This window comes from Cavia porcellus, unplaced genomic scaffold (assembly GCF_034190915.1).
Source record: "Cavia porcellus strain 051 isolate PalLab524CR breed Dunkin Hartley unplaced genomic scaffold, mCavPor4.1 scaffold_16, whole genome shotgun sequence".
Lineage (NCBI taxonomy): Eukaryota > Metazoa > Chordata > Mammalia > Rodentia > Caviidae > Cavia > Cavia porcellus.
The window spans coordinates 5,914,162-5,941,728 of record NW_026947499.1 but is presented as its reverse complement, the minus strand read 5'-3'; the positions used below and the strand labels follow the sequence as shown (position 1 = coordinate 5,941,728).

At 49.5% G+C, this 27,567-nt stretch overlaps 1 protein-coding gene and 1 non-coding gene across 5 annotated transcripts in view; one reads left to right on the top strand and one right to left on the bottom strand.

Moving 5' to 3' along the window:
- Positions 1-27,567, top strand: part of Tmem132b (transmembrane protein 132B) — a 279,115-nt gene that overhangs the window by 233,696 nt on the left and 17,852 nt on the right. For all 4 annotated transcript variants that reach the window (XM_063225480.1, XM_063225481.1, XM_013154491.3 and 1 more), the window contains one exon: positions 24,485-24,690. In XM_063225480.1, coding sequence (XP_063081550.1) covers positions 24,485-24,690 — 206 coding nt within the window. The remainder of the gene's footprint in view (positions 1-24,484; positions 24,691-27,567) is intronic.
- LOC111757312 (U6atac minor spliceosomal RNA) lies at positions 19,597-19,722 on the bottom strand. Its single transcript, XR_002791693.1, has one exon. It is a non-coding gene; the product is annotated as a U6atac minor spliceosomal RNA (small nuclear RNA).

Sequence of the window (27,567 nt, the reverse complement as noted above, 5' to 3'; positions counted from 1 at the left end):
GGGCGGGAGGAGCCAAGGGCCAGAATACACCTCCAGGGCCACGGCCGCAGCTCGCCCCCAGCCAGGCCTCGGCTCCTGACAGCTTGTGGAGCCACTGAGTTTAGTAATGGGTGAATCCACTGCTGAGCACGGCTCTTCCATGATCCAGTCGCCTGCCACAATGTGGGACTTCTGGGGACATCTTAGATGTAAACCGTGCAGAGATGATTTGGAAAAATACCGCGACGTGTTGCCTGTCTCAGGCACAGTTTTCATCATTTCCTCGTCGCTACAAAGGAGACACAGGCGGGGATGTCGTCTGCATGCTTACGCCACTGGGAACTCAAACTAGCGGCTCCTGGTGCAGTTCCCAAGCTCTTCCCTCCCGAGAGCCTGTGCGGAGCCCTCAGTGGACCCCTCAGTCACCTGCTGTGGAGGAGGCTGCCATAGAAAGGAAGGGTGAGGTTCACGGACCCCATTTTGGCTCCGTGCTTGGTTGGCTCTGCTGCAGAGATGTGCTAAACGTGTCCTTGCATCACGGTGTGCACAGTGTTCTGGAAGGTGATAGATTTTTTAGTCAGTTGTCACTGCTGTGGCTTCTTAAAGAAGAGACCGTCTTCAGCAGGTGACTGTCCACTCCTCAGGGGAGGCGGATGGAGTCCGCAGAGCGCTGCACCCGGACTGTGATAAGAGGGGCTGTGCCGATGCCTGGGTCCACGGCCTGGGTCCAGGCGGCGGTGGGAGAGGAGTACAACGCCTGGGCTGCCTTTGCTGCGGTTTCACACCGGTGCCTCCAACCAGCCTCACCGTGACTCCAAGATGAATGGCGTTGTCTACAGAGCTGTGCGCTGGCCCTGGTGGCACCCAGGCACATCCCCGAGACATGGCCCCAGTGGTTAGTGCTCTCTGGAGTCGCCCCTCCTTCTGGGAGCTGTCACTGAGCTGCTCTCACAGGACTGAAAACACCGTGGGGTCCCCGGGGGAAGTGTGAGGGTCGCTGAAGATGGTCCGGGATTGGACGCTCTGCACCCTGGGTGTGGGACTCAGACACACGAGAAGTGGAGGATGGAGTCGCCTTGTGCTTTTTATGTTCCGAAAGTGACAGTTAAAAGCGACCATATTTAGTTCAGTGGGAGGGAACAGGCTGCAGGGGTGGCACCCTGGCTCCACCCACTCGCTGCTGGACCAGCTCAGCTGAAGCTGGGGTGCAGGGTCCTTGTCTGTTAGGTGATGCGGTGGGAAGGGGCCTTCGACAGAGCCCGGATCCTCAGCCACTGTAGAAGGCAGCACTAAAAATAGGATAATTCAAAAACACCTGGGCTTTCAGGTGTTCAAAATACAGTTGATTAAAAAAATACTTTCCTTGCATTTGAGCAGTGGGCAAATTTCCTGGAACGGGAAAGAACAAGGGTTTGGTTTCTGAGGCACTTCTAGGAGAGGTCTTGAGAAGCTAGGTTTGGGGTGACTGCCTCGTACCCTTCTCCTTTGTGTCCCGTCGGGTGGCAGCCTGGTTATTCTAAATGCACAGAATTGAATGGCTGTCGTTAAATCTGTGTGGGATAAAAATCCAAGGCGGAAATTTGGGGTACTAAGTAAGAGTATACATCTAAGGAGGTGACACAGTGCATGGCCTGCGACAGCCCAGCGTTCCATTGATATGTCTACATATTTCTACCCGTTCTCCGCGTTCACATTCACGTTCATTTCTGTCAACCTTAACCTCCCTTGGGTTTCCAGGTCGGCAGCATCTGTGACTATGAATTTTCTAACTTCTCTCCTCCCGGGCCCACACAGTGTCTGCGACACAGTAAATAGTTGGCGAATACACAAATAAATGCATAAATAAATGCTGGAGATCCCCAGAGACTGACACGGATATTACACACGAGGAACTGTCTCGAGGTTCCAGGACCCTGTCCTTTGGGATCTCAGGCGCTGAGAATCTTCAGGGGCAGGCAGAGGGTTTGCTAATCACAGGGACTTGGCATTGGTGGAGACACGGCCTGATGCCTGGTGTTCTCACGAGGGTGTTTTGTTCCCCAAACACGTAGGAATCCCCTTTCTCGTGGAGGGCAGCGGGGAGGGGCTTTGGGGGCTGCCCGTGGGCTGCGTGTGAAGTCTGCCCTTGGGTGTTTCCCACAGCTCATGAGCGTTAGGAGGGGATGTTGGCTGGATGCTTGTGAAGTGCCAGATACACTCGCTCATAACTCAGGCCTGAGCTGTGTGGACCTGTCTAAGGCGGCTGATTCCACTGCCTCAAGCTCCTATGTGGGGACCAGGATGGCAGGGAGAAGGATGGAGCCAGAGGCTGGGTCCTGGCCGTGGCCTTGCCTCAGGCCGTCCTGAAGGCTCACTGTACAGGTCCCCTGGGGCACTGGGAAGGTCACAGGGCCTCGAGCAGCAGGGAACCAGCTAGCAGCGGGCTTGCTCTGAATCTGCAAGGACCTTTGTTTTCATCTACAGCACCCACATGTCCTGGGCATTCATCTATTAACGCTGCTGTGGCAAATGACCTCAGAATTCAGCAGCTTGGAACGTGCGTTTGTTACAGTTCTGGGGGTCAGGTCTAAGAGGGGGTCAGGCCTAAGAGGGGGACAGGACTGGGTCCCTCCTGGGGGCTCAGGGAGGCTCTGTTCTTTCCCTTTTCCAGCGTCTGCCCATGCTGCTTGCTCCTCCCCACCCTTCATCCTGGGCTGGCCGTGTGGCATCTTCCTTTGTCGCCTTGTCTGACCTCTGCCTCCCTCGCCACGCTTGCTCTCTGGTCCGGTCCCTCTGCCTCCTGTTGTAAAGGCCCCTGTGCCTGGACCAGGCCACACAGATGATCTTCCCCGGAGCCTGGGTGGCATGGGGAATGTCCTTTTCCACCCTTGATGGCATCGGTGATGCCCCTTTGCCACATCTGTTAAGTTTTCCGGAGTGGCTGTGTCAAGCCACCACAGTGGAAGGCAACTTAAAGCAATAGACACCAATTTCTCTGCAGCTCTGGAGGCCACACATCTGAAATCACAGTTTTGCGAGGGCCCCATGTCCCTCGAGGTTCTAGGGAAGGACCCTGCCCTGCTCTTCCAGCTCCTGGTAGGTCCCCGTGACCTTTGGCTCCTGGCTGTGTTGCTCTGATCTCAGCCTCCACTGTTCTGGCCTTATCCTGTGTCTGGCAAGGACACTCGTCACTGGACTTAGGGGCCACCCTCATTTTGCATGATCATTTCTTGAGATCCTCAAGATTATACCCATACAACCCCTTTATCTAAGCCAGGTCACCTGGCCAGTCCTGGAGGTTAGGATGTGGACATGTCTCGTGGGGGCCACCATTCATCCCCTAGGCCATGGAAGGCAGGGTTTATGCGGGTCCTAAGGGTTGAGACAGACAGGGAGTCCTGGGAGGGGTGTCTTTATGTTGTCTTCCCGAGGTGCTTTTTATCTTTTCTTTGCCAAGTGTGTCTTTGGAGAAAGGGCGAGACACAGTTTCCTTCCAATGTCTGTCTTGTGGAGTGACGGCTTCATGTTTTTATGCATTTGTGGTTGTATCTCGTGTCAGTGAATTTGGCTCCAGAAGCCCCGGAGCCAGTCACCGTCATCAGCAGGGCACGGACGCCTGCGCAGAGGCAGAGGGATGAAGGTAAACGCATGCACAGCTTGAAGATGGTGCCCTCCCACTCAGGATCATAATAATTAAGTTTCCAGCCCTCCCGGGCCAGCTGGGCTCCTGTAATGAGGATGTTAAAGGGTCGGCAGGAGGGCGGTAGCACTTACAGCCTGCCCCCGCAGAGGGTCTGGGTCTCCTTTCCAAAGAGGAGTGAGGCGGGGTGTCAGACATAGTACCAGGTTTCTCCTGCGTGGGGAGCGGCTCGGTGGGAACACCGTGGAGACTCTGTGTTCCGGTTCACAGGCAGCTGTCAGCCCCCCAAAGGGAGAGGTGGGGGCGGGTGGGCTGTGCAGGCGGCCTGGGACAGCAGCTCTGGGGACACCGCCCTGCAGGTGGTCAGCCCTGCCCGGCTAAGCTGAGTTCCTGCACCGGCCAAAGTTTCCATCAGCCGGCAACTGAAATCCCAGTCCAATGGCTTCCAGCTAATGCTGATGTTGCTTGGAAGAACACAGAAGAACTCAAAAGAGATTTAAAGCTATTTCTTTCTCCTCTAACAATATTTCACAAACTTTTCTGCAGAGACCGGCTGGTAGGCTATTTCTGGGCTCGAGTTTCCTTTCTTCACCCCTTGCCAGGGGCCGTGCGGCTAAGAATAAGCTGTCAGGCAGCTTGGGTGTTATCGCCTAATTCTGTCCTGCTTTATGCTGGTAATTTGGACTTTTATTGTCCCGTTCTAATTGGAGATGTGTCATCACATACTTCCCGGTGGCCAGGGATAGAGCCTGCTGTCTTCTCAGCCTTGGTTCCCGCCGGCTTCATTATGATGGCAATATTAATTAGATCACTTGTTCATGTCTGCCTTTGGCATCTCTAATGAGGAACTAAGGCTCTGGAATTGTTTCTGCATAATTTAGGGAAAGCTCGGAATGAGCCAGCAGGAACCCGCACCCCTCCTGCCTCACTTGTCCTGGACGTCACCCCTGCGTCTCTGTCCCTGCTCTTTCTGGGGCTCCCTGCCTGCCAGGCTCCAGCCAGGCCTGCTGTGGTTCAAGGCTGGAGACTTTCCTAGAGACCTGGACTTGGGACTAGGTGCTTTGTGTCTCCTGGAGACTGTGGGGTGGGATCCTAAAGCACAGTGAATGTTTAAAACGTGCTAGAGTGAAAGACACATTGCTGTGGACCCCTCCAGGTCCTCCCCCTCACTGGAGCGGGTTTATGGCTCTTGCTGCTTTTTGGAGTCCTCTTTCCTGAGGATCTTTAGCTGTGCTCTTATGGCGGCCTCAGTGTTCTGAATTGATTCTAAATGTTGACCTTTCACGGTCACTTGGGCTTTGGGGAAGAGCTGGAAGTTACAGGGGCCAGATCCCATGGGTCAGTGCATGAGGACGCGGCACCCTGTTCTCACAAGCCTGCCTTTCGGTGGGATGGTGCTCAATAATGGCATTCACCATATTTTTGATCACACCTCTCAAAGACACTCAGGAAAGAAGACATCCAGAACTGCTCCCCAGAATGGCAGGAGTGGTGGGATCAGGGTGTTGGAAGTGAGGGAGAGGTCATCAGTGACGTCTATGTTCAGTCTGTGGGAAGGGACCCCTCGTGGGTATTTTGGTCCCCGGTCCACAGCTGGACCTCCTTCCAGGCGGGTTCGGTGGTGCCTGGGACGTGTCAGCTTCCAGCTCCAGTTCCTTGGCTTCCTGAGGAGACGCATCTGAGCTTAGGGATCAGGCAGACTCAGGACTGGACGTAAGACCCAGATGCAGGGGTGCAGCAGGGCCCGGGGGCAAAGGCGGGGCCTGGAGGTCGCTGTCACCCTCCACCACCATGGTTCCTTCCAGCGGCTGGCTCTGCCTTGTGGCAAACGGCACATGTTGAATGGACAGCTGGAGACCTTTCCAGGGCTCCAGGGAGTGACGTCCCTGGAAAATCTCTAATAGATGCCAAGTGGAAGTGGTGAGGATAGACTTCATCCTCTTGTCCTGCGTCCTGGGAGGAAGTGCTTGCTTTTCTCCATTTGTACCGCTAACTTTATTTCGAGCCTGTCTGTTACCAGGTGGAGGAATTTCCTTTACAGTCCCCATTTGTAGGATGTTATCAGTTGTGGATCTGTCAGTTGTTTTCTGTGTCTGTGGGGGCCATCATGTATTTTTTGTCTTTTGTTCTATTGATGACCATTTCTACAGGAAAAAGAAAGTTCTGGAATATTCTGGAATATGTTTGATAGATTGGGACAGAACATCATTCTGTGCCTCCTGGCTTTGGCTTCTCATTTTAAAATCTGAGCTTGTACATTGAAATTTCTGTACAATTGTTCTCCAACGCAGAGGTGCAGCTGAAAAGCTTCACCTTAGCCCCAAAGCATGGAGTTCGCCGTTCTGTTAAAGTTTTCTCGTGGATGTTTTATTATTTTAGATGCTGTCTTGAAAGGTCGCTGCATCATGTGGTAGGAATCTCCCTCTGCCTCCATCTCAGACACCGATTGGTGACTTCTGTGCCTCAAGAATTCAGGGAAAGCCCCGTGGCGAAGCAGGAGGTGGGCTTCTAGCTTGGAAGCTTCTTTTTCACACATGGGAGCTGTTAATCCCCAGCCAGGCTGGGCAGTGAGCTTCCTGCAGTGCTGGACGTCTAGGGACAGATCTCCTAACCAGGGCGTGAGACTCGATTTGGCCTTGCACATTCGGATGAGGATTCGGCCCCGCTGACACGGAGCTTCATTTCAGAAGCAGAAGCCCTGATGGTTCGGAAATGAATGTGCGCACACTGATTCTCTAAGTGTGTCCTCAGTGGCAGAGCGGGCCTCGCAGGTCAAAGTGCTTTTTTTCTGGTGCGGCGAGAGATGAGGGTTGATGGATGCCTTGTTTCCCCTTTTTTTGGTGTCTGCACACAGTCTGGGGACATCGCAGGGAAGAGAGGGGTTGAGGTGTGATGCCTCTTGTCCTGCCCTTGTGGCAGGCGGCACCGATAAATCCACAGGGCCTCACCCAGCCTTCCGTCCCTCCTTGCTGTAAACACAGGCGGTAAGCAAGTTCCAAGAGGGAAAACCCAGAAGTCGGGTGGCCAGCCAGGGGCAGCACCTGGGTGACCTGGATGACGGACCCTGCGCAGGCCAGGCTGGGTTTCAGTCTCTGGATCGGCTGCTGCAGGCCAGGGTTTTGTTTCATCCAGTGTGATCCCCCACCCTTAGAACAGCATCTATTGATTGAATGTGTGAACTCCAAAAGTGATACGTGAGAGTAGCAAAGCCCAGCCTGGTGCTCCCTCCTTGAACCTCTTCTTATTTCGTGGAGAGGGGAAGCAATTGCTGGAATCCCGGTGGCATGTCTAGAGACCACATCAGAGTGACCAAAGCATATTCGGGGATGTGGCCATCTCTCGGAGCCTTTAACTGTTAGTCTGAGGCTGGGCTTCCTCGGGGGAGTGCTGTGGGGATAGCTGTGTTCATGAGCTTATCCTTAGGGTGCTGTGGGGTGTCTGTTTCATGGCTTCCCATTGCACACTGCTAGCCTGGCTGTCAGCCGAGGCTGAGTTTGAACAGACTCTGGTTATGTAGAGCATCAGCGGCAAGTCCATCTGTTTGATGGTTACTTGGAGTGACAGCTGAGCTCTCCAGGCCAGCGGATGGGTCTAGTTGTCACTATCCGGCTCCAGCACCTCCCGCAGTACCTGGTGAGCTCAGAGTTCTCAGTAGATATCAGAGGGATGAAAACGCAGGTGACCTCTCCGTAGCCCAAAGAAAGGCCGTACCAGAGCTCGGTGTGGCTCTGTCTTCTGTTGGATTCAGCGTCTTCCTGCTCAGTTCTTTTCCACATGTGTGCATGCTTCGGGCAGTGGCTATGGCAAAGCCCTGTTTTGACCTGTGGAGGCTGTTACAGAAGCTCTTTCCCTTAAGCTGGCAGCTCTGTGGTGGGCAGAGGTCTTGTCCATCTTGCTATTCAGATTGTCCTAGGCCTAGGACTGAGCACCTGAGGACCTGGGTATGGCCCTGTGGTAGAGGTCTTGGCACCAAAAGAGGGTGCAGCTGCTTGTGGGGAGGGGTCCTGAGCTGCAGTGCTGCAGGCTCCTGCCCTGTGCAGGTAGCGCTCTCTAGCAGGGACTCGGAGAACCTGCTTTTCACAACAAGCCCGGAGGCTACCTTTGTGTGTGATGGTGATGGGAGCTGGGGGCTACCAGACACTCACGTCCCCCGGGCCCATGGGTTCAGGCAGCCTTCAGAATCCCTGGAGGCCTGGTTGCTAGCCTGCGTGTTTCATGAGCCAGTCAGCTGCACGGGGTGGATAATCACCACCTCCTGAGTGGAGGGCAGTCCTGGGATTTGAACCCATAACTTCACTCAGCCTGGTCTCTTGACCTCTGCATTCAACTGCGGAGTTTAGGGGCACAGTGTCCCCTCTTCTTGGAAAGTCCCCGAACTGACTTATTCCAAGCATCCCAAGAGGTTAGAAATATTATGTTCCATGGGTAAGAAATGTTTTCTCTGAAATATCTCCAATGTCTACAGAGAAATTTACTCGCATTAGGAACTAGTGAATGAAAAAGAGAGAGAAACGAGAACTCCTTCTGCTGCCCAGTGACTTGTGCCCGTCGGGATGGGACGGCGTAGATGAGCAATTGTGGACGCTCTCGCTCTCCCCAGGTGCTCGGGGGCCCAGCTCGAGCGGCTCATTAGTGCTTTATTGATGCATCGCTAGGCTGATGTGCATTTTAGAGACAGAGGCAGCCTTGTGCAGCTGTGGAAATAGAGATTCTGTGTGAGCTGAAAACGTGGGGCGAGGCTCCTCAGGGAGCAGGGAGCCGACTGCAGCCTCCTTGGGCTTCATTTCTCCTACTGTGTTGTCAAGAGCGATCGCTTCCGGCAGCCGAAGATTGTTTTAACTCTGGCCTAAAATTTATTTGTTCTTTTATTACGTTTCTAAATTGCTTTCAGATTTATTTGCTCTACTGCCTGCACTTTTTTTGTGGTTGTTACTGAAATGAAAGGCCTGAGGGTGAGTAACTTCATAAAGAAAGGAGGTCTGTTGGGGTGCATGGCTCGGAGGTCCAAGGTCAGGGGATCATGGGCGGTGATGGCTTTGCTGGCAGAGTCCTGAGGTGGCACTGGAATCATCACAGGGCGGGAGACAAAGACGCGGCTGTGTCCTCTGCTGTCTCCTTCCAAGGAGACAAGCTTCAGCCATGGCTTGTCTCATCCCCACTGCCCCCTATAGGCTGCACCTCTGAACGCCTCTGGGGTTTGACTTCCACCTCTTAGTGTTGCACGGTGGCCATCATTCTCCAGCACAGGACACCTTCGTGGGTGGTGCACAGAAACTATATCCAAACCACAGGGTGCAAGATTTTACTTAAAAGGCTAAGAGGAAGTCTCAGATGTCTAAGTACTTTAAGTTTTCCATTCCTTTGCAGTAGTGGGTTAGCTTTAGAGAACCCCCTGAAGAATATATCTGTCTTAGTTACTTTTCTCTCTTTGCTGGGACAAAATATCATACCAAAACCAAGGAAGGAAAGGTTAATTTAGCTTGCAGTTTGTGGAGGTTTCAGTCCATAATCAGCTGCTCCGAGGCCGGTTGGCATGGCACAGGGCCACACTTCAGGGCAGCAGGCAGCAAAAGCAGCCACAACTAAAGGGGGAGAACAGGCCTCTTCCTCTCCCTTGTATTGTACACAGGCCACACCCTCCCCTGCATGGCAGGTGCAGCACTCACAAAATGTCCTTGCCCTCCTCTTGCCCAGGCTGAGGATGTTTACAAAGTAAGGATCCTGGCTCCCTCCTGAGTCTCTCAGTTAAGCTTCTAAATTTCTCAGGTTGACAATGTGTCAACCCTAACAGAATCACCTGTTTACGCCCCCTTGGAAGATCCAGCCAGTTTTCCAGAAAAGCAAAGGCTCGGCTGAGTGGTTGCTGTGATAAAGTCACCTTTTGGAGGTCTGAATATCTGAGCGCTTCCTGTTCTCAGTGTTTCTTACCGTGTCACTCCCCTGGGATGGGCTCCTAAACATGGAGAGATAAATACACATATCAGTGACTTCTGGGCATCCTTGTGTCTCGCAGGAATGAAATACTTTTGTCACAATCTGACTTTTTTCCCAGTATGCACACAGCTGTAGGAAGAGTCCTGGACGACCATGCACGGAGATGTCCTTGTGTCTGAAGGCAACATGAGGTACATTGGGGCCCCATGTGCCTTCCCTGAACTGCACTGAGGCTCCCACGGATTTCAGGCTTTTCTCTGACCATAGAGCTTGCACCACGGCTCTGGCCAAGCCCAGGAGTAAAAGCATTTTGGCTTCATGGAAAGCATAAATCATACAGAACAAAGAAAACCATATTTTAAATGGCCAGTAGAACTCTGACACAGACTAGCCATTAATTATTGTTAATCCTCACTTTTGTGATTGCTACTTGGCTTAAACTCTCTTCTGATTGTTTTCATGTTAAATATATTACGTGTCTAACACCAGAGTGAAGAATCCCAGTGTGGGTGTCCTTTGGCTGCTTCTCCACCCGCAGCACCCCTGCCCTGCTGTGCAATACCGGTGACCTCTATGCACGCGTGGCCTCAGTTCCCTCGGCTCTCAGCGAGGCGTGGGGGTGCCTAGCCGCCCTGTGTACGTGACTGTCATAGTTTCTAACCATCCCAGTGCTTGATTCGGCAGCTCACGTCCTCCTTTGTAACTCTCTGAGTGCAGCAGCAAGCAGGTGTCCTCTTTAGACCAGTTAGCATGAGTCACATGACCACAGCTCAGCACCACCCAGCAGCCAGTGTGCTCCTCCGGCCCGGTTCCCCTTTACTGAGACACTGGGCTCATTATGTCGAAGTAAAAATCACTTATTAATTTCGTGCATGCTTTTCTGGTTTTCCCCTAACAGATGGTCTGAGGGGAGCCCTCAGAGTCATGCCAGCTGTTCTTTGCTTTAGGCAGTTTAGTAGGAGATGGGGTGGGGAATTTGCCGGTGCTCACCGGGGCTGGGTAACCCTGTGACTTGTTATTTCAGATCACCTGTTATTTCAGATCGGGGTCACAGTGAGCTGTTTGGACAGCAGGAACAGCACCTCCACTGCGGAGGAAGACACAGGTTCAGGGGGTTAAGTGTCCAGGGCCAGGCAGGTGGGAAGCAAGCACACAGACCCGAGTCCAGGCTCACCCTGCTCCTGAAGCTGTGTTTGACTGACTGTGCTGCCCCCACTTTTTGTAGAAATCAAGAAATGTTTAATGAATCCTGGAATTGGGAGGGGCTGTGACAGGGTCCTAGGAATTAACATCAGGAGGTCAGGGAAGGCTAGGGGGCCATTGACGGAGGGTGCTCTGACCTCTAGAAACATTTATAGCACCAAGGGAGTAGACCAGAAACCTTGTCTTAGAGCACCACTCACATGCTGTTCTGTCACCGAAGATGAAATGAACATGCAGAGTGACAGGAGGAAGACCCTTGGGAATGGAGGGTGCTCACTTCCAGCAAAGGTATCCCCTTGGAGTAAGTCTAAGAGGTGACCCAGCATCACTGAAACAAAGCATGTGGGTTGATTGAAGCACTGATGAGTTGCCCTGAGTCGAAGGACCATGGTTTATCAGACCATGGGGGCAGCTAATCACAGCAGCTTGGCATGGTGATGGAAAGAGGAACTGTGAGGTAAACTAGGGACCTAGTCCTACAGCTGGCCTAAAACACAGGCTCTTCACGGAGTCATCTCAGTGAGCCAGGGCTGAGTGCAGAGTTAGCCCAGAGTTAACCTCAAAGATGGGCCTGGGGCGCCTAGAAGAACAGAAACAAAATGGCATAGAGAGGGTGCCAGTGAAAACCAGCGTGCACAAGGGGGCTGAGGGCTGAGGGCAGCAAAGCAGCCTCTCCAAGATCTCCAGATGCTGGACTAGAGCAATATGCGGAGAAGAGGGAGGAGAAAGGGGGGCCTGGGGCCAGCAAAGGCCTGAAGCAAACACTGGAGTCAACTGGAGAGAGGGACCTCAATTGGAAGAGGGCGCTTCCTCCCTGAGTCCCGGCTTCTGGCGAGGGAGCAGCTGCTTGAACCTTCCTGCACAGGCCCAGGGACTGCTGTGGACTCCAGAGGGCTCTACGGAGCCGTCGGTGGAACAGTGCAGTAGATGTGGAGGACTGCAGTGGCTGTGAGATATCCTGGTTCAGAAGCTCCCCAGGAGGGGGAGATGGGCTGGTTGTCATTATGGAAAGAGACTGACTGCACTTGGCACTCATAGCAGCAGTGGGTTGGCTTCCTTTCTGGGATCCCAGGGTCAGGGTGAGGCACAGCCATGGGAGACACCCAGGGTCAGGCAGGGAGCTGAGTTCAAGCTGCAGGATTGTGGACTGAGCAGCTTGGGTCCCAGCCTCACAGCCAAGAAACCAGGATCAGCCTGAACTTCTGCAGAGTGAGAATGAAGGCTGGCTGGGCTTATCCACTAGCCTGCTGTAATTCTCCTGTAGGCTCAGTGGGATCAACTAACAAGGGTCTGGGTCCTGTCTGTCCCTTTGTCTACCAGGGCCAGCAGAGACATGCTCTGAAGTGGACATATTTTTTAATGTTTTTTCTTTGTCTTGATTGTTTGTTCTTGTTTTTATGAGTGTGAGCATTGTTTCTAGTTTGTTGTTGTTTAGTTCTGTCCTTGTTTCTGTTTCTTCTTTCTTCCTTTCCATCCTGTCCTCACCAGCTTCCCAACCCTTACATAATCTTCCTTTGTCCTTCAGCCTTGCTTCTGATCTCACTCTTGGTCTGTTTCTCTATTTTTATTCCCTAACCGTTTGCAGTTTTCATATTGAGGGAGTGTTTACTGTATTTGATTTTCTGGCTTGTTTTAGATTTTATTTTATAACAACAAATCTTGTTAACATGGTTAAAGGTAGCAATTAATAGTTACCAGTTTGTCTTTTTCCAGGCTGACCTTGAGCTATTGTGATTACTGATTGCGTTGCGTGAGCCAGGGTGACATAGCTGTTCAAATAGGTTGTTCTTCCTTGTATGCCAAGACAGAAATTGCCTGAGGGTCATAAACAATACTATAGTCCAGTACCAGTGAGCCAGGGGCTAGGCCAAATGGGCAGCCACTAACCATCTCCCATAAATTGAAGAGGTGGGACCTCATAACAGACTCAAACCTCAAAAGTCAGCTGTACCTAGAAGACATCTCTGAAAGCAGCCATTTCCTAAGGACTCTTGACACTACCAATAAAGATATGTATCATAAACAGTTTACAAGCATCAATGCAAAAACTAAACTAAAAAATCCCAGAAAATGAGAAGAATGTAAGCAAGATGCACCCCACACCTCTAGCTCACCAAAGGCAAACACTGGGGGGAAATGAGGTGGAGCAGTTTGAAAGCTACCAACAAACTGTCTGAAATGGTTCCAGTGGAAGTAACAAAGCATATCAGTGAAGGTCTTGAAAATATCCAATTAGAATTCTCAGATCAATAAGGAGATGATGACCATAATGAAGGACATGGGTAGTGAACCTAGAGTACATACAGGTACAAAATTAAGGAAATTAGGACATGGAATCCATGAAAAAGATATACAGGAGATTTAAAATGCTATTGAGAGTGTACACAACAGAATCAAGAAGACAGGATTATGTCTTGAAATCATGAAAATAAAGATTTCTTTAAAAAATAACAAGAGATCACAAAAAAATCAGTTCAACAGCTGCTAGATGATGTAAAGAAGAATAACATAAAATTGATTGGAATCAATAAAAAAGCAAGAGCTGGAACAAGCAACATAAAAAACATGTTCACAGAAGTAATACCAGAAGACTTCCCAAGCACGGGAAAGGAACTTGACATACACATAAGTGAGGCATACAGAACTCCAGTTATCCGGACCAATGAAAATGTACTCCAAGCCATGTAATAGTCAAGATTCTGAAATTTAATGCAAATACTGAATATTGAAAGCTGTTAGAGGAAAGAAACAAATAACCTATAAAAGAAAGCACGTTAGAATCACAGAAAGTTCAACACAAATATTTGAGTCAAGGAGATCTTGAAGTAAAGTATTTTGGGTGCTAAAAGAAAACAACCTCCAGCCCAGCTGATGGATCCCACAAAATAGTCTTTCAAAATTGATGGAGAAATAAGATACTTGCATGACAAAGAACACCTGAAGAAATTTATGACCACATATCAGCACTCTAAAATGTTTTGAAGAATATTCTAGAAAGAGATAATGAAGACAACAACTCCATAATCCCAACAAAATGAATCCATCAGTCAAGGTAAGCAATTAAATAGAAGGTAAAGAGAGGAACAAACAACAGGAAAATGACAAGGATGTCAATATGCCTCAATTATAATCATCAGTGTTAATGGCATCAACTCACCAATCCAAAGAAACAAACTTGCAGAATGGATCAAGAAACAAGATCCAACAATATGCTGCATACAGGAAACACATTTGATTCAAAAAGAAATTCATAGACTGAAAATCAAGGATGGAAAACAGTACTCCACATAACAAGAATCCACAGAAAAGCAAGGATAGCTATTGTTTCTGCAGACCAAATGAATTTCAAGCCAAAACTGATCAAGAGACATAGGAAGGTCACTACACCCTTGAAAAGGAAACAATCCAAGAGGAAGAGATAACAATCATAAATATATATGCACCAAATACATCTCACCCAACTATACAAAACAAATATTAATGGACAGGAAAAATCAAGTAAGTCCTTTCCAGGCAGGAGAAGCCAGTGAATTAGGGGCTGAGATTTACACCGGACACACGCACAGACTGAGGAGAGATGGATGACGTGCTCAGCTCTCACATTCCTCCCCTTCTCACAAGCCTGGCTCTCTGCCTCCTGCTCAGCCGGCTTCCCACAAGGTGTCCAAAGGAGGTGGCAGCCCTGCAGACTAAGCTTCTGGAAGCCTTGAGGGAGCCCTCAGCAGAAGTCTTCACACCTCCCTGCCTGAGCCGACCCTCCCTCAGCCAGCCACAGGTCGGCCGGGTCACTGTGGGGAGAGGAGACGTCTTCCTTTCTTGCTGACTCAGGACAGCGATGTGAGGTGGAGCAGATCCACTGCTCAGCCTGAGGTCCCTGTGGTGATGATGCAGTTGGATTTATCTTTTCTGTCTACTTTTCCTTTCCTGTGTCTCATATCAGCTTTGTTCCTCTATTACTGTTTTACCTATTTCTTTTGTGTTAGCCGAGTGTTTTCTCATGTATCATTTTAATTTCTTTGTGATATTTTCATTGATTTATGTCTTCAGAGTTGTGATGTGGTTAACCATGCACATCTTTGTTCACCAGGTCCTGTCCCGATTTTATAATAGCGCTGTGTGCTGTAGGACGGCTTCTGTGTGACTTGGTTTCCTCTTAACCCTTTGGTGATATTATTATGCATGTTACAGGTACGCATAATGGTCATAATGATGTGTTATTATAACTTTATATAATTCTACATCTCTTAAAGAAGCTTGGAGAAGGAGAGCTGGAGCATACTTAGGTAATTTGGTTATTTCCTTGTTTCCCATTTCTTGCTTTTTTATTTTATTTGGTTCTCTGGATTTCATTCTTATTTGGTTTTTACTTCCATATAGCTTTGCTCCAGCCTAACTCCTTTTTGCTGCTATTGTTAAATGTGTTACACTTCTACATGTTATGGGACCAATAATATAGTATATACCGATAGGTGTTTTTTAATATTTTTTTCTTTGTTTGGTACTGGGGACTGAACTCTCAACCTCGCACTTGCCAGGCAGGTACTTATGCCGCTGAGCTAAATCCCCAGCACCTTTTAAAAATCTTTTTTGAGACAGGGTCTCCCTATGCAGTTCAGACGGGCCTTGGGCGCACTCTGTAGCCCAGGCTGGTCTGGAACTTGCAACGATCCTCCAGTCTCAGCCTCCTGGGTGCTGGGATTATGTATACCTACATTTTTATATAATTACTTTGAAAGTCATTTAAAGAACAAAGGAAGATAGATATGCATTTATCATCTTTTATAATCATATAATTACCCCTAATAGTACTTTTTAATAAAAATATAGAATCACATTACTTTAAAAGTAATGTGCTCTCAGCTGGCAGAAGTTCCTTTAATATTTCTTATAGGGAGGGTCTGCTGGTAACATTCTTATTTATCAGGCATGTATTCATTTTGCCTTCACTTTGAAATATGATTCGCTAGACAGGATTCTGACCCACAGGTATTTTTTGAGTCTTGGCCACCTTGCCCTCCGGTTCCATTATTTCTGATAGTGAGTTTCCTTGCATGGGATGAGTAACTTCTTTTTTGCTAGTAATTTTTCCATCTCTGTCTTTCATAAAAATTTACTGTGCAGTGTCTGAGTGTGCATATTTCTGTCTTTATCCTACTTTAAGGTTGTAAAATTTAGACATATAGATTGTTTCAGCTAGTTTGAGCTATTTTCAATCATTTTTTTAAATAATTTTTTTACTTTCTGAATTTCCATTATACACATGGTACACTGTTGTGCTTAATTGAAACCCACATTTCTCTTAAACTGTGTTTTACTTTTATTGATTATTTATTTTGGGGGTGCACAATCCTTATCAGTATCCTCAATTTTGCTGTTTCTTGTCATCTCATCTCTACTTTTGAACTTTTCTCATAAATTTTTCATTTCAATTCTCACACTTTTCACCTCTGGAATTTTCCTTTGATTTAAAAACTTATTTCCCCTTCTAGTATTTTCTGTTACAAAGTTTTTTTTTTTTTTTTTTTTTTTTTTTTTTTTTTTTTTAGACAAGTCTTCCTGTGCAGTTCAGGCAGCCTTGAGCTCACTGTGTAGCCCAAGCTGGTCTCGAACTCACAACAGTCCTCCTGCCTCAGCCTAGCAAGTGCTGGGATTATACTACGCCCAGCTTACTAAGGCATTTTAATGCCTTCTTAGTTGTTTAAACTGCTCTGAACACATCTGCATGTCTAAATGTATTTGTACACTGCTTGCACATAATTAGAATAGCTGCTGCTTTCAGATAAACCCAGCACATGAGCCTCCAACAGGAGCTTTCTGCGACCTGCTCTTTTCCCTGGTGGGTGGACAGCACTTTTCTTTCTGTTACTGACTGAGTGTGTCTTTCTACCAGCTTCCCATTCAAAGCTGTAACCGGCAACATGAAGGTATTTGAAGGTGGGGATTTCGGGAGGTGAGGTGATTAGGTGCAGATTAGGTCATGAAGGTGAGGACCTCAGGATGCTCGCTGTCTCTGTCCCTCTCTTTGTCTCTGTCTCTCCCTCATTCTGTCCACCGAGCAGCAGCCATGTGATCACACTGAGAGGAGCCCGGAAGCAGGTCCTCACCAGTAACTGTGTCTGTCAGCTCCTTCTCATCCTCCAGAACTATTGGGAATACATTGCTGTCATTTAAGCCACCCAGAATACAGCATTCTGCTGTACCAGCCTGCGCTGACTGAGACACTTTCCTCATCTACTTGTTCTGTTCTTGTTGAAACCTTGCGGTTTTAACACTTTGCACACTGATCCCTGCTCCCAGGGTTGTGTTGTTTGCTTTGTTCTTTCAGTGTCTTGACCTGATAAAGTAATTCTCTTCCCTCTGGTGTGAGCCTCAGCTGCTTCTTTTCAGAGGGTGAAGTCTTAACAGAACTCTCAGTCACCTTGTGGGGACGCTGGTTTTAGGATGCTCTCATTGGCAGTTACCAGAAATCTCCGTTAAGCTGTCTGGAAACCCATATTTTGGCTCTGTGAATCAATTCATGGTTCAAGGTTTCTTCCAACGTGGCCCTGGTGCTACTGGTGGTCTATAAAACGAGGGTTGGTAGAAGGCAGACATACTTTTATGATTTTTAATATCTACATGTTTTGATGCAACTGACTTAGTACGCAGCCCATGGTTTACAGATTTTCTTGCTGATGGCTGAGCCAGGTTGGCAGAGCCCAGTGGCTGCTGGCCCTGCCCCAGCCCTGTGAACTGGGAGGATGGGGGCCAATTACACGGGTGAATTTGCTAACCCTGCAGCAAGAGACGTCTTCCTGTGACTGGATGAAAGGATGGAGCCATCAGAGGAGACTGATCACCAGCCAGGTTTCTCCTGGCCTCGTCTTAAAGTGCCCACTGGGCTGTCTTCCTGTAGGGACAAATCAAAGTTGTTTATGACAGAGACCTGGGAAAGCCACACAGAATGTTGGGCTTTGGGAGACTCGGCTGAAGGTACTATTGGCTCAAGCCTTCCGGCTGGTGAAGTCTCCTCAGATCCCGTTGTTTTATAAACACAGGTCATGTTCCAGGCAGCAGCTGTGGTGGGTACCTAAAGGACAGGAGCCTGGCCCTTGCCCTCCACCTCGGATGTCTCACATTTAAACATTGCCCCTTCTGACTCGGGTGCACAGTGACATGGGGGCCACGGGACAGCAAGGACGGGGTCTGCAAGAGCAGAGCAGGAACAGGGTGGCAGTTGGAGAGGTCATTAAAGGACAAGGCTCACAGCGGCGGGGTGGTCTCTTCCTGTGAGGAGCACCCACCTCTGCAGGCTGCAGCCAGTTCCTCCAAGCAGAGCTCCCCAGGGCAACAGCTGTGAAAGGTTTGCCTGAGCCGGGCTGGAGGAGCCTGTTTCCCCATTGCCTGTGAGGTTTACGGAGTCACCAGATGTCTTTCATAAGGGCTGGAGGGCAGGGCCCTCAGATCTACCAGAGAGAAATGGAAACTCTCCTTTCTTTCTCCTCCTCCCCAGCCTTCATCATCCGGATCAGATCAGGAAATGACAGGCCCAGGGCAGACGCCTCCCCAAGGTGTGCTCTGTGTGGTCAGCAAAAAACCACAAACACATACTCAGGTGCTGATACTATTTGGATTTCTGGTTTCTCTTGACAAGGCAGAAGACTTCTGAGCATCGCCCAGCCCTGTGTTCCCGGGTGCCAGCGCCATGCCCAGCTGAGCCTCAGTGGTCCCCTAGGGCAGAGCTTAGGCCGCACTCCCTGAGTTTGCAGTGGCCAGGGCCTGCCCTGCACAGCAGCCTGGCAGTTCTCCTTCACATTGGATTGATGAGTCACCAGCATCTCTGTAAACCCTGCTGGAGAAGATAATTTAGTCATATGCTTAAACTGAAATCTATGATAAGCTTATTTATTTTTTAATTTTATTTAAAGAAAGATTAAACAAAACAAAATGGGTAGAAATAATATATACTTTCAAAGAAAAAATAGTAAGAAATCACTAGTTGATGATTACAGATTATCCTCTTGCAAATAGTTATTCAGAATACTAAAGTGGAGCATATCAAGTGGGGATTCAAACAGTGAGACTGCAACCAGTTCTGTTCAACTATCCAACAAAAACTTAGAAATATGGTTATCAATCCTATAGACTTAAACATACATGCAGTTATCCATATCTTCAATTATGTTGAGATTGAACAAACCCAAGCGGGCTAATATCACTCTGAACAAAGAATAATACTATTGCTGGGTTTCACATTATGACACTCCAGGATCAGTACTGGATACATAAGTGTCTCTTTTTCTTCATAGTATCTGTTCATTTCATCATGTGTCATAAGATCAGTTCTCATAAACTGTTTATAGGTTCTACACATGCATGAGTCTTCAAATTTATTTCTGTCCTTTGTATATTAGAGGGAGAAACAAAACAAAGCAAGACAAAACAAAACATATTCCTGTAAACACATGAAATGAAATAAACATATAAGACCATTGTACAGAGAATTCTACCATGGTTCCTGTGTTGTCTCTTGTTATGTCCAATAGAATTGGCTATATCATCAGACATAGTATAATTGAATGTATCAGAACATAACAGTATTAATAAAAACACAACTTTGTATATAGTATAAAACTTCAAAAACAGGCAGTTATCAAACCAGAATGTGTATCATAGTGAATCTTGTCATCTTCAGTGTAGTTGCCTATACTCTCAGAGTTGATACTATCAATCATATCAGTAGTGAATAAAATCTGTCTATACCAAACAGCAACCAAATAAACCAGATTTAACTAAGATCAGTCATGATAAAAAAGAATAAGTCATATAGGGCTCCCAATTAGGTTAATAGGAAATTAAAGATGATTGCTGTGCTGTATCCTGAAAATCAGTGGTTAGATGCCACGAAGTAGGTGGCAATGCCTTAACCGCATGTGTGTTGTTAGTCCCAAGGGCCTCTTCTATCTTTGTCAAGGGGAGTGCTAACCTTCTCTCCTTTCATACAACATGATAAACTTATTTAAGTCAGGTCAGTTTGGTGTGGTGGTGCCCACCTGTAATCCCTGCAGTCTGATAGGCTGAGGCAGGAGGGCTTCATGTTCCAGCCCACCCTGGGCAACCTACAGAGCTGCTGTCTGGAAATAAAAAATAAAAAGGGATGGGGACATGGCTGGGTGCAGAGGCCCTAGTCAACCCTCAGTACTATAAGAAAAGTAAGAAAAATCAGCTGCGTTAAATATGAGGTAAGGTAATGTAGGTTGTACATAAAATATATTAGGATGATATATTAGATGCAGTTATGCTAATTACTGCCATTGTAAAGGTTTTCCCAAAGTGCAGTCAATGAAAGTGAGGTCCACTGTAATTTCTCCATGAGGGCTCCTTCTCAGGCTGCCAGGAGCTGGCAGCCTGATGGTCGGATCCCAACTGGCACTTGCTAGAAAGGACTCGAAGTCTGTGGAGGGCTGGGCTTGGCAGTGGTGCCTCTGAAACTGCTTGGGTAGCCAGCCCTGCCTGCGGATCAAGCTGCCCTGCTGGGTTCTGGCTTCTGGGCTCTCCCTGGCACACTTGGCTGTCAGGGTGAGTGTGGGCGCCAGCCCCGTCTGGGCAGTGCTGAGCCAGGGCCTCTGCCGGGTCCTCCGGGAACAGGGGCCGGGAGCTTCGTGTTCCTGTCTGCTTCAACCTCTCTCCACCGTGTCAGGCCCTTGGTTTCTTACACTCCCTCTAAAAGTAGAGTCCAGCCTTGCTGAATGGAGAAAAAGCCTCACCATGGCCCAGCAGCGGTGGGCAGCCGAGCTCTGCTGGAGGGAACCTGCCTAGCGCCCCCATGGGCCCCTGAGCCAGCAGCCGTCTCTGTGCTGGGTGCATTGTTTGTGTGGACTGAAGGAGCTGCGAGCCGTGGGCTTCTCCTGTGCACTGGGTAAACCTTGCTGTCCTGCCTCTTGGCCACCGCACTGTCAGTTTGTCATCTCCACTCACTTGGGCTCCTCAAGCCCCAGGTGCTCAGGTTTACCCTCTGACCATGAGGTCCTGCTCGGACCCTGCCTGGTGACACGGCCTCCACTGAGTTAAGGAACATCAGGGAGAAAACATAAACAGTGACGAGAACAGAGAGATGCGAGACAGGGATTCTCTCTGGAGTGCAATGGAGGCGACCAAAGCCGAGGAGGAGAAAACAGGAGAACATTGCCCCTGGGAAGCAGCTCACACTCTGAATGCAAGGGACCGCTAGAGGGCTTGGAAACAGGAGGGAAGAGAGGGTGAGGAGAAGGCCAGCCAACCTGCACCCCAGCCGCACAGGAGCAGATTGACTGGCAGCCTGGCGCTGACGCCCTCAAAGGACACACGCGCACCTCTAACCTTAAAAAGGTTTCATCGCGGTGTCTCAGGGCACACATACTGTATGTCCACCGTTAAATAAATAAAAAGCCCGTGGGGTCAAGACAAACTCTCAAAGAGGAAAAGTGCGAATAGCCAGACTCGGAGTAGGTGAGACGCAGCCATTGGACCTGTTAGACAGGGACTGTAAGGTAATTATGTGACATCTATAATGGAAATGGTAGACACCACACAGGGGTGGACGGGTAATTTCATCAGAGGTGATAGCTGTAAGAATGAGAGAAATAGGAATGCTGCATACATAGGTGCGCAGAACCAAGATCTTGGTGTACTGATGGACTGACCAGTAGACTAGTCAGTGCCCTTTCCACACGGCCAAAGAAATAAATGCAAAAGCAAAACCCAGTATCCAGGAACTGACCCTGAATGATCTAAGGCACTTGTAACCAGAATTCCAAGAGAGAATGAGAGAGCAGGGTTGGAGGAAGACATAGGCAAGATTTTTCCAGAATTACTAACAGATGCCAGACCATAGATCAAAGCAGGTCATAGGGCAGCCAAGAGGATAAACACAAAACAACAGACACCTGGGCGCGTGATCCTCAAACTCAGGCAGCCAGGAAGACAAGATGTCAGCTACGGGGAACTCGGATTACAGTGACGGAGACTTTAATCTTTTTTTTTTTTTGGAAACTTTAATCTTGATGTGGGCTATTTTTCCGCTTTCACGAACCATACTCTGCTGTGGGATCTAAAATCAAGTCCACCTTGGAGACCGTCCCCTGGGCACTTGCATAGACTGAGATACTGTATTCCTGTGACTGTCCCCTAGGTCACGCTGGTGGACGGTGTTGGTGACATCCTCTGCTATCTTTATGAGTTTCGGCTTCTTCTGCCGCTGCCTTTAGCTTCCTTGCTTTTGTTTCCCCTCAAGCTTGTCTAACTGCACGGTCACACGGTGTGCACGGTCCTTCGCCTCCCCTCCTTTCCCCCACCGGACCGTCAGCTCCGGACAGGCGCTGCTGTCCTTCCCGCTCAATCCCCAGCACCTAGGATTGTTCCTGAGTCTCTGTCGCCATTAAATAAGTATTTCTTGCATATCAAAACACTTAATTCTTATTCTACAGATGAAGGACTCAGGCCACAGGAAGACTAAGCTGTGACAAAATACCCTGGGGCTGCGGGCTCGGTTTCTAAATTCTCCAGATGATGGAGTGGTGAACCTCGGAGCTGGCAAGTCTGGCATCTTCGGGTTCCAGCGTAGCGTCTGAGCCCGGAGACGGGGCAGCAACTCACTCCGGGCAGCAAAGGGAAGAAGCGAGATGGACACTCGAGTCTGTGGGTCTCAGTTCGGGCTGCCGAGCTTCTGTGCCTCTCTTTGGGTGACTTCAAAGCATGCAGAGCTTCCATGGAAGTATGATCGCATGTTTTCTATTTTGTCACGGAGGAATAAACTCCAAGAATAAATAGTGCCTCCTGGGTTATTACTATGAACTCAGTACAAATGATTAGAAACAGTGAACAAAGCCAGCAATCAGACTTGAGGAAATGACCAGTGAAGGTTATTTTCCTGTCCTGGTGGCCTTCGGCCTGAGGACAGCTAAGTTTACAGTAGTAAGAAGTCAGATTAAACTGCTGGTGAAACTCCTGCCTCATTCTGCTGGGGGGAGACAGGAAAGAGCCAGGGGCTGGAGCTAGGCAACAGCAGAGGTGAATTTCAGGTTAAAGAAGCTGGGCACGAAGAGTGCACATTATGAGTCCATCTCGATACCGTTACAGCTGGGGCAGGTGGCTGTCCGGTGCAGGAAGCCTGCCAGAGGTTGCCTGGCTCCAGGGCGCCAGGACTGATGTGTGAAAGAGGCAGAAACATCTTTTGCAGCAACAGGAATGTTCTTTCTCTGAATGTGCGGTGGCTTCATGTATGTACACATGTTAAAACTGGTGCATTACTTGGATGATGTGTTTGTTATGGGGTAGCCCTCAGTAGAGCCACCCAAGGTCCCCACGTGTGCATGGAGTCCTTCGGGCATCCTTGGGTCTGCTAGAGGTAGGACCGGATCTTCCGTGCAAGGGACACTCCCAGGCAGTGACATAGTTCTGTGGGCCCGAATGCCAGTCCACACCTGCCTTCACCTGTGGTCATCCCGGGACAAGCAGTCTCCAGTGGGCCGCAGTTTCCCCATTCTTAACCCACAGACTAAACGCCTAGTGGTGGGGTTGTTGTTGGGGCTGAATAACTAGGATTCCCTGTAAATTTAAAAAGCAGCACAGCGTCTATCATCCTCGAATGCCTGAGAGCTATTATTATTTCTTTGATGGAATTTGATAAACGCCAAGGTAAAATGAAAACTGCGTGAGATTTATTGTGCGCTGGCACGGTGCCCTTTGCTAGGCGGGCAGCACACGCGGGTGCTCAGTTAGGGTGACGGTGAATTGGGTTTTACTTTGCGCCTCTTTTAGTGCAGAACCCTGATGCTTCCTGCGGACTGTGTGCGTGCTCATCCTGTGACCCTGCAGCCTGTGTGTCTCCTGACGTGGGGTCCTGTTTCCTGGGCAGGAGCGAGTCACAGGGCTGTCCCGTGCCCTGGCCTCAGTTTCTTCATCTGTGTCACGAGGTGCTAAGCCTGCAGAGCCGAGGGCTTCTGCTGAGGGTCGATAGTTTATTTTGTGTCTTCCGCACCTGTGTCGGTCCTGCCTCCCTCCATGCCCTGCTCTCACACAGCAAAGCCCCCTTCCCCAGTGGTCCAGGAGGGAAAGTCAGCACCCATTTCTTCATTAATCCAGAGGATGTGGTGTGAAATTGGGGCTCAAATTGTTGAGCCCTCGATCTGTGAACAGATGAATTAAAGGTGGGGCCTCCAGGGGCTGAGTCGAAGGACGGCAGTGCCAGGTGGCTTCCTCATCTGCATTCTATGGAATTAGGATTGAGCAGGGCAGAAACACCTGCACATAACTTTCCAGTGCGTTTCAGGAGTGTTTTACCCACCAGAGTTTCCATTTAGGACAAAGCTCTCTTGATTATTTTTCCCCCAGAAGATTTTCTTTATGGGTCGAATAAACTGTTATTTTTAGTACCACAGGAACCTCTTAGGGGTCTTAAACATGGTGAAAGAGTGAAATAACACACCTGGGTTTGATTGGTGGTAGTTTCAGTACGGAAAAAACAATAAAGAATAAAAAGTGCTTGCGAACAGCAGCAGAGGTTGTGTAACTCCGTTAGATCCTGTTTATGTTTTTACCTGTCAGCAATTTGCAGCACAAAATTTTCCTGGAGTCTGTTTATCAGTGTCTGGCACTAATTAGTAGCAACAAATTGCCTCTTGTACGCTCCATTGTGCACCCAGAGCTGCCCGGGTGTCCAATCCGTCAGTGCCGCGGGGTCCGGAGCTGCGGCTGCACCTCAGGGCTCTCTGTCTGTCCCCCACCCCGCAGGTCTCTGACAGCTGCGACTCCATTTTTGTGAATGGGAAGGAGATGAAGAGCAGAGTGGGCACCATCGTGAACTTCACGCACCAGCACTTCACCTCCCAGGTGGAGGTCACCGTGTGGGTGCCCCGGCTGCCCCTGCAGATCGAAATCTCGGACACGGAGCTGAGTCAGATCAAGGGCTGGAGGATCCCCGTGGCCGCCAACAGAAGGTGAGGAGCAGGCAGCGGCCGTGCAGCTGAGGCTGTGGGGCCCGGGCTCTGCAGGAGTCACATTGGTCCATGGAGCTGTGCCCCAGTGGCTCACAAGGCTCTGTGGTTGGGGCTCCCGTGGTTGCCCCGGGCATGTGTTAGCTCACTGCTGTGAGGGGATGAGAGTGGGGAAAGTCCCCACGAGATAGGGACACAGAATCCTCCTAGAGGGGTCCCGAGGATGCAAGAGAGGATGCAGTAATGCAAGAAGCGCTGAGCACAAGACCCGGCATCTGGGGTAGAGCTGCTTCCTCCCCGTCTGCCATCGTCCATCCCCGTGTGGCTTCTTCTCGTTGCCTGCCCGTTAGTGCTGAGCTCCGATAAATTCCAGAGCTGAGGCAGGGAGCGCTGGGGTGCAGCTGCCTGGCTCAGCCTTCGTCTTCCCGTTCGTTGTGTGACTTTGTCACTTAACCCACCTACTCCTCGGTTGCCTCATCTACAGATTTGAGACAGTGCTGTGACTGAGAGTTTGTCCCAGTGACTCAGGGACAGGATGCACACTGCAGTAGACAGAATTCCCAACCAGCCCGAGAGTCCCATCTCCTGCTTAGCCAATCACACACCAGCCTGGAGGTGACCTGAGGGGCCTTTGCAGTCCTAAGCACTGCTGGCTGGTGGGTCCTGAACTACGGACATGATCTGGGCAGACCAGCCACACCAGACAGACTCTTCCAAAGTAGACCAGTCCCTCTCACAGGCAGCGTCTGGGGAAGCTGAATTTGAGGTTGAGAACCACTAGGTTGGTGCTGGCTTCGATAGTGGGTTGAGCCACATGCAAAAGAAAGCAGGTGACAGCTTTAGGAGCTGGGATCAGCCTCTGTGAGACCACCAGCTGGGACACAGAGCCCTCAGTCCTTTGGTTGTGGGATCCAAATAACCTGCTGTGACCCCACTGCTCCTGTAGAGGCACCTGCCGCCTCATCCTTGGCCTTGTGTCCTGGGCAGGAACTGGGTTGAGACTGCCTGGACATAGGAGTGTCAGCAGATACCTGGGTGTCATCTTCAACTGGGAAATCGGTTTTACCTCTGTAGAAAAAGTGACATAGAGACCGATACCTCGAGGTGGTGTGCAGCTGTGACATCCCACTCCCAGCATGAGTGCGCTGTGTCCTAGGAGAGTCAGGCCTTGGGCGGATGTGGGAGACCTGTTGAGGAAGGTGATGGGAAAGGCCCATTTGCCAGGAGCAGACCATTCGCAGAAATGGGTGGGGAATCGCCCCACACATGGCATCCTCAGGAGCACTGAGAGAAATCCTCCTCCATCACCTTACACAACACGGAAACCACCGTGAAAAGATGGGATCCCCCAGGGAGGGTTCAGCAGGAATCCAGGCGTGTGTATCCTTGTTAGGAAGCCGAAGCAGGCTTAGCCAAAGTGTCCTGCCCTGGTGCGGAAAGCAAGTGTGGTCCCCTGTGCCCTGGAGGTTTCCAGGCTGCCGTGGATTCCTCTTGCTGCTGACAGTGAAGTGCAAGAGGAGAGGTAAGTGGAGGGACGGACACGCAAAAAGGAACAAGGACACGCATGCGTTGGAATTGTCAGCATCCCTTGATGTGGAGAAGCTGAGGCTCAGTGCTGGCAGCATGGGCTGTGCCACAGAGGCCAAGCATGGAGCTCTCAGAGCTCGCTGAGAGTGGGTAAGCAGGCCCAGGGTCGGGCAGCAGTGACACGCAGACATCTGCCATCTTCCACCCCATGGAGAGAGGTCCTCGAAATCCTTTGGGCAAAAAAGCACTGAGGATGGAGTGTGTGTGTGTGTGTGTGTGTGTGTGTGTGTGTGTCAGAGAAGTGAAGCTGACCAGTCCTACCTGGCTCTGAGCCCAAATGCTCTGTAGAGCTACAGCCCACAAAAGTGGACCAGGACATGTAATGAAAATTATTTTGGTGGGACCCAGTGATTTCTGTCTTATATCTAAGATGTGGAGGACAGAACTGATAATCACCAGGAAAACAAAAAGCTTTCAGTCAGCAATTATACACAGCTGGGAGTCAGTGAAAAAGTTCCTTAGCAAGGAAATACAACTTACAAAAGAGAACAGGATGGGAAGGGTGAGCTAAAAAGTACGGCAGCGGGAAACCCCCAGTGCATGGAGGAGACACACAGTTGGAAAAGCCCCCAGTGCATGGACGAGGTGCACAGTGGGGTGACACGAGAAAAACAGTGAAGTTGGGGGCAGATAGTAGAATTTACCCAATATGAATAATAGAAAATAGAGCAGGGAAAAATGGAGGATCAGGGACTTTGGGGACAATGCTAAAAACCTAAGATACCTATAACTACAATCTGAGAACAGGAGAAAGTGTGTAAAGGTGGAGGAGTATTTGAAGAAATAATAGCTAAAGCACCCCAAATTTGGCAAAAGATATAAGCTTACAGATTCAGAAAGCTGGTGAGATGTTAAAAGATGATAAACCCAAAAAAGTGACATCATAGTTAAGTTCTGAAATTTAAAGACAGAGGAGGAATCTTTAAAGCATCCAGAGTGAAGAGGGGTTTGTGTCTTAGTCATGTCTCGCTGGGAGGAAAAACCCCTGACACCCACAGTCTACATGGGAGGGGTTTATTTTGGCTCACAGTTTTCAGTCTGTGGTCAGCTGACTCCAGACAGAGACAGCGGGCAGAAGGGTCTTGGCAGCGGAGTGCAGCTCACATCATGGAGGTCAGGAAGCAGAGACTGGAGGAGGGAGAGAGATGGACCCTTGCAGGTCACGCCTCTGGTGACCCACTGTTTCAAGCAGCCCCTGTCACCTAGAGACAAGTCAGGTCTAACACACCTATAACCCAATCGCCTTCCAAACACTTGAGGTTTGGGGGGGCATTTTATCTTGCTAGTTTTAAG